The sequence below is a fragment of the Antechinus flavipes genome, chromosome 6, assembly GCF_016432865.1.
Source record: "Antechinus flavipes isolate AdamAnt ecotype Samford, QLD, Australia chromosome 6, AdamAnt_v2, whole genome shotgun sequence".
In the NCBI taxonomy this organism is placed as follows: Eukaryota; Metazoa; Chordata; class Mammalia; order Dasyuromorphia; family Dasyuridae; genus Antechinus; species Antechinus flavipes.
The window spans coordinates 248,579,335-248,592,812 of record NC_067403.1 but is presented as its reverse complement, the minus strand read 5'-3'; the positions used below and the strand labels follow the sequence as shown (position 1 = coordinate 248,592,812).

Below are 13,478 nucleotides of genomic sequence, written 5' to 3'. Positions count from 1 at the left end.
CATGGCCACGATATATGTGACTGGAGACAATTAAAAGACAGAAATCATGGGAGTTATAGGGATTAAGGACCTGTTCAGTAGTTATCTTAATGAGTTTAAGAGGACTGATTATGATGTGTGCTGTAAAATCATAATAGCAACATTAGTATGCTGTCATTTTATCAATATGTCAAAACTCCATAATTTTTGTAACAAAATATTGTAGTTTCATATGATATAAAATAGGATTCTATAACGATCCCAAAAGAACAATAAAAACTATGATCTTTTCTGTGTTTTTCTGTTTTTCTTGTTCCAGGTCAATCTTCCAAATCCCTACAAGACTTTTATGGAGAATTGCTCAGAAGTGAAGGAGTTCATCCTTGTGGGATTAACAGATGCCCCTGAGCTTCAGGTCCCCCTCTTTATAATATTCATCATCATCTATCTCATCACCTTGATGGGGAACCTGGGATTGGTGATTCTGATACTGGGGGACTCCAGTCTTCACACACCTATGTACTTTTTCCTCAGTAACCTCTCTCTTGTAGATTTGGGTTACTCTTCAACCATTACTCCTAAAGTGATGGCTGGATTCCTCCCAGGAGACAAAATTATTTCCTATAATGGATGTGCTGCACAAATATTTTTCTTTGCCTACTTTGCAACAACTGAAAGCTATCTCTTGGCTGCTATGGCCTATGATCGCCAGGTTGCAGTGTGTAAGCCCCTCCATTACACTACCATCATGACATCCAGTGTATGTGCTTGGTTGGTTAGTAGTTGCCATATCTGTGGTTTTCTTTTTGCCTGCATTCACACAGGAAACACCTTCAGCCTCTACTTTTGCAATTCCAACTTGATTCATCACTTTTTCTGTGATGTTCCACCCCTCTTGGTTCTCTCCTACTCTGTCTCCTACATTAATGAACTAATTGTTTTCTTTGCAGTAGGTTTCAGTGTATTCTTTGGCCTTTTTTTCATTCTTAAATCCTACTTTTTAATTTTTATTTCCATTTTGAGGATGCATTCAGCTGAGGGTCACCAGAAAGCATTCTCTACTTGTGCTTCCCATCTCACAGCTGTATCCATATTCTATGGTACAATAATCTTCATGTATTTACAACCCAGCTCCAGGCATTCCATGGACACAGACAAAATGGCTTCAGTGTTCTACACCATAGTAATTCCCATGTTGAATCCTTTGGTCTATAGTCTGAGGAATAAGGAAGTCACTAATGCTTTTAGGAAAATCATAGAAAAGACAAAGTCTTAAGTATTTCCTTTTAATTTAAGAGAAAAGCATTCACGATTTTTCTTCTACATCATGATCTTTACAATAGGTTGACACAGCCTTCATTATCTATGCATCATAGGTCTAACATCTCTCTTTCCATCTTGAATTTAGAAAACATCTTCCCTCACTAGCTTCCAGAATCTGACTCTATGATCTACAATTACTTAGCTATGTGGAGAAGATGGCTGTTTTTGACACTAAAACTTTGGGCTGAAGAAACTTTAAAAGTTTTAATATCTGTTCATCTTTTCAGAAGAGCTTAACAAAATTTCTTTACCACTGAAAGTTATGATGTGTTTAACACATCAGCATTTAGGAGTCTGCCATTTTCTTTTCATGTGAGTCTGGGTAAACCATGGTTAATTGACTCAGGTGGGGATTGCTATCATCAAGGTATTACTTTTCTCAAAGTTTTGATGGAAATTATATTAAAAAGTCAAACTGTTCACTTATTGCATGTGAAAATGTTATTAGTAATCTTAAGACTGTAATCCTTACTTAAATATTTTGAAAAAAAAATGTTTGAGCTGAGCCAAGTAGGATGGTGGTAATTCTAAAAACAATTGGATGGGGAGGGATAAAAAGGAGCAATTATCTCATTAGAATGAGGCAGGAAAGGAAGAAATGATACAGAGAGAGGAAGCAAGTTGGGGTGAAGTTTTAGTAGTGCTAAAAATCTAAGCTCATTAGAAATGGGTTAAAGAGGGAACACTATATACATTATAAAAGCGCATAAAAGTTTTTAAATCTTTAAAGAAAAAAGGTTAAAGAGATAAGGAAGAGATTTTTAGAAAAGATTATAAATTAAGAATTAGAAGAGTGGGGGAGAGGATTAGGGAGAGACTCTTAGATGCTTGGGTACATTATAAAAAAGAACTATGTATAGATTAAAGCAGATCAGATCTATGAAGAAGAGGAAGGTGAAAGCAGAGCAGAATGATAGTGAGAGAATATAGAGGAAATGGAAATACTCAATTAGCAATAACTATGAATGAGAATGAAAAAATAGCAGAATGAATTAAAATTTGAAGTTAATATGTTATAAGAAACACATTAAAGATTAGAAAGATATGTAGAGTTTTTAAAATAAAGGGTTGGAGTAAAATTTATTATGTTTTTGCTGATGCAAAAAATGAGTAGAGATAGCAACCATTAAGTTCAAATACATTTAATTTTAAAAGATACTATGTGTCTTTTTAATGTGTCACCAATATTATTCAATATTGTGTTAGAAATGCTTGCATTAACAATAAAAGGAAAAATAATTGAAGGAATCAGAGAATGGGAAATGAGGTAAGAAACTATTTTTTGCAGATTATTTGATGCTATATCTGGAAAAATCCTAAAGATACAATAAAATGTTGATTAAACTAATTAACAATGTTAACAGAATAGTAGGATATAAAATAAATCCATATAAATTATTAGCATTTTTAGATATCACCAACAAAACCCAGCAGGAAGAGATAGTAAGAGATACCCCATTTAAAATAGCTATCGACAGTATAATACACTTGAACATATACCTGTCAAAACAGAACCAGTAACTATATGAACATAATTATAAAACTTTCTTTTTTTTACAAACAAAAGCTGGTTTAAAGCAATGGAAAAAGTCTTTCAGATAAAAGTCTCATTTTTTAACTATATAGGCACCTTTGTCAAATTTATAGTTTTAGAAGTAACTCCATAATTTGATAAATGGTTAAATGTTATGAACAGAAATTTTTCAATGCTCTTATAGTATGAAAGAATGCTCTAAGTTATTATAGATTAGGGAATTACAAATTAAAATGACTGAGATATTATTCTACACCTATCATATTGATCAAAAAGATAGATGTTTTTCAATTGGGGCATGACTAAACAAGTTGTGTTTGGCGATAGAATACTACTGTGCTATGATGAATAGTAAGCTGGTTGATTTTAGAAAAACATGGAAGAGCAGGTAGATGGCACAGTGTTTGGAATACTAGCCCTGGAGTTTGAAGGCTCTGAGTTCAAATCCAGCCTGACACTTGACACTTACTAGCTGTGACCCTGGGCAAGTCACTTTACCCTGATTTCCTTGTCAAAAGAACAAGAAAAGAAAAATATGGAAAGATTTACATGAAATAATGATGAATGAAATGAGCAGTACCAAGAGGACAGTATACATAGAAATAGAAATATTATCTCAAGAGCAACTTTGAATGACTAATTCATGTTGTATTATCATAAATACTCAAACCAACTACAAAGCATCTATGAAGGAAGATGCTATCCAACTCCAGAGATACAAATTAGGAAAGTTATCAAGCCTCAATGTTAGAGGAGCTGTTGGTTGTTAGACACATTCATAAATAGTTGGTAAACTAAGAAATGGTATAGTAATTTTGGAATGTGATTTGGAATTAGGCAAATAATATGATTAAAATTCTCAAGTTTTTGAAGCAGAAACTTCCTGTGTTTATACCTCAAAGAAACCATTGACAAAAAGAAAATCATCATGTATGCCAAAATATTTACAAGCATCTTTAGAATGTAACAAAAAATCGGAAACAAAATAGATGTTCATCAACTGGGAATGGCTAAAAGAATTGTTTCTAAATGCAATTGAATATTACTATGTAAATTAAGATAGATTTGGGCTGCATTTAAAGGGGGAGCATTCTAAGCCAAGTGAAATGAGAAGAAACTCTGGAGAAAGAAGTGATAAATAGATATATAGTCTGGTTTTACAAAATATGTTTGTGTGTTCGTGTTTAATTATATGGGGGAAGAGAGAGGGAAGGAGAGAAAATATAAATAAAGTATAATATAGATAACATATATATATACACATTAGTATATGTACATATATAACATTTGTAATTTAAATTAAAAAGTACAGCAGAGAATAAAAGAAAACTCTGAAGGAAGCAAAAATATCAAGGTAGCATTGAAAATAATGTGACATATTTGTTACATAATTTAAAAAATAAACAGTTTGAAATGAAAATTTTTGGTTTCATATTGAATTTTCCCTTTATGTTCTCTCTTTCTTTCTCTTTCTCTTCTTCCCTTTTTCCTTCCCTCCCTCCCTCTTTTTGTTGAGGCAATTGGGGTTAAGTGATTTGCCCAGAGTCACACAGTTAGGAAGTGTTAAGTGTCTGAGACCAGATTTGAACTCAGGTCCTCCTAACTTCAGAGCTGGTACTCTATTCACTGTGCCACCTAGCTGCCACTTTTCTTTATGTTCTTCTGTATATATAGAAACATTCTTAACTTTCCTTTTTGTATTTAAGTTCAAAATGAATTAAATATTAAAAATAAAACAGAAGACCAGTAGAAAATTATCTATTATCCTCCTAAGATTTTGCATTTTAAGTACAGTTATAAATGGAGAGAGGTTGTTTATATACCTCTAGTGGCAAGTTCCTCTATTGACACATATTAGTAACCTCAGCCTAACACATTATTATATGAACTCATTAAGTTTACTTATTTATTATAAATGAAACATAGTACATGATAACAATTACTACCCTCTGCTAGCAGTCAAGACCATGGACAGGGAAAGCTATTTATTTATACAACAGCCAAAGCAAAGATTTGTAATGACTTGTGATCTTTCTGTTCTAGGCCCTCATGGTGTAGGAGGATTTATTTTATTTTTATGCTTGTTTATTCCACCTATACAATCACATCTTTTCCTTTAATGACTTGTGAGCTTTCTATTCTTGGCCCTTATGATGTAGGAGGATTTATTTTATTTTCTTGCTTATTTATTCCACCTATATGAACAGATTTTTCCTTTTTTTTTCTTGAGGATATTGCATTAAAAAGATCATGAATTTGTACGATGTAATTTTTATTATTAATGAAATTTAGATAATGCTTTCCAGACCTAATATTATTAGGATTTGAGAAAGCTTAGTGTTCAAGGACTGAGATGAGTGGTAGCAGCCAATAATGAGATATATAGAACAGGCATAAGTTAAAAATAGGAGTCCCTTCTGCATGGTAAAGGTGAGGGGAGGTGGGATAAAGTTCTTGAGTGAAAAACTGGAAAAAAAGTTGGAAAGCTCAAGTCAACAATTCATAATGTGTTTTACATATATTCTCCATTTACTCTCATAATACCCCTATTAGTCAAATATCAGAGATATTATTAACCCTATTTTACAGCTTAGCTCACTGAGGCTTAGATAGATGAAAAAAAATTGTTCAAAATCATGCAATTAGTGCCAATTGTATGATTTTCCTGATGTTAGATAAACATTAATTTCTCTGAACTGTGATTTCTCTTAAATAATATAATGAAAATAATGGTGGTGGTGACAGTAGTAGTAACAGTAGTAGTAGAAGTAGTAGTAGTAGTCATTGTCATAATAGTAGCAGCAGCAGCAGTAGCAGTTTTTCATATATCACTTTAAAGTACACAAAACACTTTACACATATTAACTATTTTATCTTTACAACAACTCTGTGAGACATGCTATTATCTACATTTTACAGATGAGAAAAGCAAGGGTCACAGGGACACACAGCTAGAAAAGATCTGAGATAAGGTGTGTATGAGTGCATGCATGTATATATCTATATGTTTAGATATATGTGTGTGTGTTCATATGCAATACATATATGTGTGTGTATTTGTATGTATATATGTATGTCAAAAATGCTGAGGAAGAGAAAAAAGCTGTCAGAGACTATCGATGTCTCTGTGGAAACTTCCACATTTTATAGATGCTGTCCATGGTTCTGTGGACTTGCTCCACATGAGATCAGACTTTGTGCTTGGGATTTGACAGATAATACGCATTTCGATGAGTTCACAGGCTTCATTCAATGCTGAATGTTTGTTTACAATGAAAATGAATTCCTTTTCGAGTATTAGCTAGAACAAGTAGCTTTTGAGATAACTTTGACATTGGCCACTTCTAATTATAAATTTCAATGTTGAAATCTAGAGATTAAGAAATTTAGAAGTTAATCAATTGGAAAAATATAGATGATAATGAATAATAGTCCCAGAACACGAACCCAACCCTTTTCAAGACTGCTAACAATAGGGCAGGGGTCTCTTTGAGTTTGGGTGGCTCAGTATGAGGGAAACTATTTTGAAACATATACTGGACTGATAAAATGAAGTTGTGCTGTTCCCTTATCCTCTACTTTGCATATACCTACAATTTTTGGTTGAGATTTTTTGGAAAGTCTGTAGACATACTTTTCAATTTACCCCAAAAATTCAGTTGCATTGTGGGAAACCATATTGTTTGCGCTCTAAATGGTTGTTTCATTCCTTGATTGTACCTTTTGTACATCAGGTGGCTTAACTAGTCAATTGTTCCTTTATTTCTTTATTTCTCTGAGAGCAGTCGTGTTTTCTTTGCACAATGAAAAAGCCTTGACAATTATTGTTGAATATCCCCATGGCTTCCCTCAGAAATGAGAATTGTGTCCCTAAACAGTAGGATGTACAATTTCATGTTATAGTCAGAAGATTGTGGAGTTCTTGGTGATCTCAGAAAGCAATTTTCCTCTAAGAGAACCCTACACTAATGCCTTTATAGTCCCATTTCTGGACCTCTACACACTGAAAACATTGTTTGACTACATTTGAACTTATTTCAGTGGAACAAATGTATGGCCAATTGATGACCCATTTTCTTTCATTTTTATCTGGAAATACTTCTTCCATGCCATAGTCCAGTTATTGACTTTACTTGCATCGATTAGCAATGAATATGCAGTGATACCATATAAAATAGCAATGGATGAGAATAACAAAAGAAAAATGAGCTATTAATTGACCACACACTTGTTCCTGCCATATTCTGCCATCTTCCCAGAATCCTTCCATTTATAATTCATAGATAAATCATACAAGTTAATGATGTGAGTGTAGAAGCTTTGAATTAACATAATAAACTACAAAGGAAAGAAAAGGTTTTGGCAAAACAGATGGTACAGTAAAGCAAAAAAAAAAAAAAAAAGATTAATCATTTTTCTATACCAGTAGGTAGGAAGGTAACAATTGAGCAGCTGGAGGCTATTGAGAAGATGAATACTGCTGATTAATCTCCTGCTTATGGTCCTGACTATTCATAGAGAACAGACCATTACCACACACTGTGTTCCATTCATACCAAATAGATATACTTAATGAGTTTATGTAATTATTGAAATTTTATTGATAACAAATTATTTTGCACTATGGCAAAATGACTTCTCTTGCTCAAATAAACACAATAGTGTTTCCCTGAAATGAAGAATTTCGCTGCATAAAATTTAAAAAATAAAATTAATTGCTCAATATTAAGCACCTACCATTTTAAAACACTTTGTCAGATGCTGTAATCTCAGTGTGCTATGACTTTTTGAGTAGAAATCTATAGATTTCTATAGGAAAGAGAAGGAAATAGATTAGTTACAGAGTATTAATATGGTCTTAACAAAGTGATACGAGACTACTGATTCATCTTCAATTTAGCTGATATAAAACATAAACTAAAGAAAAAAATAAATGAAGAATCTCCACATAGGACTGAATGGTTGTCCATTCTTGATGCTATAGTATAAGAAGGACATTAATTAGCTGAAGGGAATCCAAAGGAAAGATGCCAGGATCATTATGAACCTGAAGTACATGTTATAGGTAAAAATCAATTGAAGAAATAGGAATGTTTAATTTGAAGAAGAGGGGTGGGTAGAGATAACATGATCGCTGTCTTCAAGAATTTGAAAATTTCTTATGTATAGAATCAATTATAATTATGCTATTTGAAACCAAGAGATAAAGTCAAGAGCAATGGATTGGTGATGTAAAGAGGCAATTTTAGGCTTGATATCAGAATGGGGGAAAACTTTCTACTTATTAGCATTGGACAAAACTGGAAAAGGTTATATTGAGAAAAAGTTTACTGCTCCTTGGAAGTCATTAATCAAAGGCTGGATAACTTCTCAGATATATTATAATGGGGATTCCTTTTTGGTAAAGATTATATTATATGGCTACTCAGGTAGCCTCTGACTAATTTGATGATAATAATATTATATGATAATGAATGTATCAATAAATACAAGCTAGAAAAAGATGAAAATACAAATAAGGCTTGCATGTTTGTCATTTTCAATAAATTGGAAATTGACAGTTTCCAATTGAAATAAGACCTTTTCCCCATCATACAAAAAGATGAGACCACAAGACAAAAAGGATAAAAGACTGTTTGCAAGTTAGTGAAGCAAGGAATAAACATTTTTAAAGTTCTTATTATGTAGTAGGCACTGTGTTAGGTCCCACCTATGACTTGCTGTGTAAGCAAGTATAACTAATTTAATCTCTCAATTCACTCCAGGAAATTCACTCTCAATTCACTCACTTCTTAAGCTACTATTCCCAAGTGCAAGATTTTTGGACTCCAGGAACATTGTAAAGAATTCAAGAATTGATTATATCTTTCTCCTAAATCACTTAAAGATTTGCCCAGGGCCATACAAAGTCCAAATAGCAGATATATATAACCTATTTCCAGCAGTACCATATTACACACACACACACACACACACACACACACCCACATACACACTGAAAATTTGGTTAAATTCCTTTTGAAACGATAAGATAATTACTTATAAAACTTCAAAAAGGTATCCTCAGCAGAGAACTGCAGTTCTGAGGGAAAATTCAACTTCCACACGTTTCTAAAAATAGTACATTTCAACTTGAATACTTAAAACCAAAGAAAACGGAAGTTTCTCATTCTCAAAATGGAGTGGGAGAATTCAGTTCTCTGTCATGGGAAATAATTAGGATATGGACCTTAGAGAGCTTGTACTTTAAAGATAAAAGAAGGGAAGAAAATATTTATGCAATTTTGCCAATTAAAAGAGAGTTCCAATGAAGGATTCGTCCTTTCAATCACTTTCCAAAAAGAATTGTTGACCTACTTGTTCCTTAAGCTTTTGACTGAAAGATATATCTTGGGGATGACCATGATTTAAAATTCTGAGTCCCTGTTTTCTGTTTCTGTGGAATGATTAGTCATATTTTAAATATTTTATATTTATATTTATATACTTATGTTTAATGTATTTATATATTTTAAATATATAAAGATTATTATCCCAAAAAATAAGAATACTGCTGTGAAATTGGAAGCACAGGTAGAAAATGCTTTCCATCAGTCTTCAGCTGCCATCTTCAGAATGGCTACAAAGATGAATATATAATATTTTTAGATGAAAGAGGCATACTTCAAAAGAAGATGGCAACCAATTCATTGTTGTATCTGTAAGAGGTGGAGAATGCTGGGATTAGTGGTAAAATACCACTGAAAAATTGATAGGCCAAATTGGAAGCACAGAAGTGGAGGCTAAAATTATTTTCCTGTTTGAAGGGATCACCTAGATCATATATACCTATATGCATAGGTATATGTATGTAGGACATAGGAACCATACTAGATGTCATGGTGTTGTTATAATGAAAGGGGTTATAGCAGGTACTCATAGGCCACAGGAGCATGGAGAAAATTTTAACGCATCTTAGCTACATATATTATTAGATGCTGTCCATGGTTCTGCTTGGCAAAGACACTGGAGTGGTTTACCATTTTCTGCTCCAGTTTATTTGACAGATGAAGAATTGAGACAAACAGGATTAAGTGAGTTGCTCAGATTGTAAATGTTTGAGGCCAGATTTAAGTTCAGGAAAATGAATCTTCCTGTCAGAGTGGGGAGAGAAGTGGAAGAGGGGGGCTTAAATCACTGGATATAAGAGCTGGGAGGGCTTTTAGAACACAGAATGTCAGAGCTGGGGTTAGAATAAAGAATGTTTAAACATAGTTCATATATATATTAAATGTAATATATACACATACATATTATGTATATATACATATAGTTCATATGTAAGTATATGTGCACACACACATATATAATTATTTCAACTCCATTTTCCAGAACTCTTAAAATTTCTCTCTGCACATAGCATTCAGTCTCTCCATTGCACATTCTAGTTCATTCCTTTTCAGCTTAGATATATCCTTTAGTATGAACATCAGTCCCTACAACTCTCCCTGTTTTCAAAGTGTGTCTCTCCTACTTCTCTCCTACTGTAGCCTATCTCCTTTTCCTTTATAGGCCTGACCCTGTGATTGACTGATTCATCTTTGCTCCATGAGTTCCTTTGTCCTTTTTCAAGTTACTTGAACCCTAGGTTACATCTATATTCAACCTTTTTTTGGTTTTGCTAATGTGTTACTAAGTAAATCCTATAACCACAGTGACTGAGCCACAAGTTAAGATTATTGTTTCATTTGACCTCTGTCACAAAGTAATGATTTTTTTCTCCCCTAATTAATGCTACCTTATACTCCAAGTAAGACATCTGAAAAAATTATGTCTCCTAAGATCTGTTAAGCCTCTTTCCCTTTCCATTTGAGCAGATGAAGACATTTTGCATTACCTTTCCCTAATTCCATGTCCCCTGCAACTCTTCTTTATTTCCTACTTTCTCTTCCCTAATTTCCATGACTTTCCTATTTATTCAGCATAAGCCATATACTTTGATCATCCCTGCAACTCTGTGACTAAGAATTCTGAAATTCCCTTTTTTACTATATCCTTCTATTTTTCCATTATATATTCTTCCTCACCCTTCAGAAACATAGATTTAATTCTTACCATAAACACCAATTCCTACATTTCTACCATTTCCCCAAGTTCATCTCTTCTAGAAATTAATCTCCCTTACTTTGACCTCACGCCTTTCCCTTCACAGGATTAACCCCATGAGTGATTGTTTCAGTGATACTCCCTGAACTACCTTGGAATCCTCATTCCCTTTACTTTCATCCATCATTCCAATGCAACATGATGCCCACCATGAACCATAAATGGATCCAAGAATATGGGGCTGAAAATGGTCATAATGTTGCTGAATGGGTTCTCTACAGAAACATCTTGTTATCTTGTCTCTTATGCCCTCTCAGGGCCAAAGGGATCAATTAATCTTCCTCACCTATCTGACCTACTTTCCTATCCTAGCCTTGCTTTCTCTTGAATTGGCAGAGAGAGATGTCATTATTCCTGGATTTTTTGATTTCCTGGTCCAAACTCCAAACCCCTCTTCATAAATAAAAACAATGGGTTAAAACATTCAAGTACTACAATTCTTTTAGCCATTCCCTGGTTAATGGACATATACTTTTTTTTTTTTGCAATTCTTTGCTAGATATTTCTTCTTATCAATGATTTTCTAGAAGCATAAGTCCAATAAGGGAGTTTCTGTTTCAAAGGGTTGGGGAATTTTAATCACTTTATTTGCACAAGTTCAAATTATTTTCTAAAATTATTGTACCATATCATAGCTCTACCAACAAATTATTAGTGTTCCTGATATCTTACGATTCTTTCTACATTGACTATGGACTTTTTTGGTTATCTTTCCCTATTTGAATGGTGTGCAGTGAATCCTAAAGGTTGTTTTTATTTACATTTTTCTTTTTTTGGGAACTGGCTTTATATGTACATATATATTTTTATGTATTTGTTACAGACATATAAATAATCTTGACTGTCAGTCTCTCATGGAAGCAATTTGCTACAATGATTCTTTTTCCATTCAACTTACTGCCTTTTTATCTTACGTGCATTAATTTTTTTATGTGCAGAAACTTTTCAGCTTTATCTATTTAAAGGTTTGAACAACTGTGATGGACATGGCTCTTCTCAACAATGAGATGATTTGAGGTAATTCCAATAGACTTAGGATGGAAAATGTTATCTATATCTAAAAAGAACTATGGAGAGTGAATATGGATCAAATCACAATATTTTAACCTTTTTTTGCTTGCTTTTCTTTCTCATTTTTTTTCCTTTTTAGTCAGAATTTTCTTCCTTAACATTTCCTTGTATTTTTAAAATGCACAACTATGTTTAAAAGAATTACACATATTTTACTTGATGTCTTGGGGAAAGTGGAAGCTATGGAAGGGAGGGAGAAAAATTTGCAACACAAAGTCTTACAAAAATGAATGTCAAAAATTATTTTTGCATATATTTGGAAAAATAAAATAGTACTGACAAAGAATAAAATAAAATACCATCTTCTAGGTGAAAACTTTTCTATTACTGAAAATTTTTAAAAAGAAAGAAAAAAGAAAATGTTTTAATGACCGAATTTACAGTTCCAATGCTAATCTGCAGTTTATAAGTATTTAATGGATTTGAATTATTTACTCATTATTTTTGCCCTTAGTTTGTGAGAATTTATGAAGTTTATAAATTTTAAATTAATTTTTCTGAGAAACTTTTAAATCAGCACTCATAGCAGAAGGGGAAGGAGGCAGAGCATCAGAAGTTACCAATGTGTTAATTTCACTTTATTATATGACTGCACAAATAATTATCTTTAGATAGGATAATCATTTAATGCTACAGGAAAATTATTATTTCCCCCAATCTTTTCTGTTTTATATCTTTTCAATACTCTATTAGATTTACATTTGGTAACAGATTCCACTTTCATTACCTCCATGACATCGCACATAAAATTCTTATCCAAGTATGGGTAATAGTTTCTGAGGTCTCTTACATGTCTGAGAGTGATTCTGAAATTGAATGTTTGAACATAGCTCTTAGAGAAAGATCCTTAGAAGTAAGCGAGGATCAAAGCATGGGATTGAAAGGGGAAAAAAACTTGAATAGGCTTCCATTTGATCAAAATCCAACTGGAACTGCTAAAATTAGTTGCCACTAGCCTTAGAATTGATTAACTTATCTCTTTAAGACAGGATGAATAAATGGGGGGTGGTTCTCTTTGAGGCTTGAATATATAGATTAGGAAATTACTGGAGAAATGAAGCAGAATTATCTCCTCATCTTCCTTTTCTTATATGGCTAGCTATTTGGGGGACTAACAACTTGAAATACAGTAGGTTGGCAGAACAGTGCCTAATGTACCAAGTATGAGTCAGGAAGACGAGTTTAAATTTGGTTTCAGATATTTATTAATTGGACAAGTCACCTAACTTTGTTTGCCTTAGTTTCCTCATCTGTAAAATGAGCTAGAGACAAAAATAGCAAACTGCTTTAGTATCTTTAAAAAGAAAATTCCAAATGAGATTTACAAAGGCTCACTCATAATTGAAAAACCACCAAAAGCTATTCAAAACATATACAAGGTGATATTTTCTCATTCTTTTAATTTATATTTCATTTTTTAATTAAT

General features: G+C 32.9%; 1 protein-coding gene across 1 annotated transcript; it reads left to right on the top strand.

The window, feature by feature from the left end:
* Nucleotides 1-328: 328 nt before the first annotated feature.
* LOC127540216 (olfactory receptor 5B12-like) lies at nt 329-1,255 on the top strand. The gene has a single exon (XM_051964825.1). It carries the CDS (start codon nt 329-331, stop codon nt 1,253-1,255), a length of 927 nt encoding a protein of 308 aa, XP_051820785.1.
* Nucleotides 1,256-13,478: the final 12,223 nt, after the last annotated feature.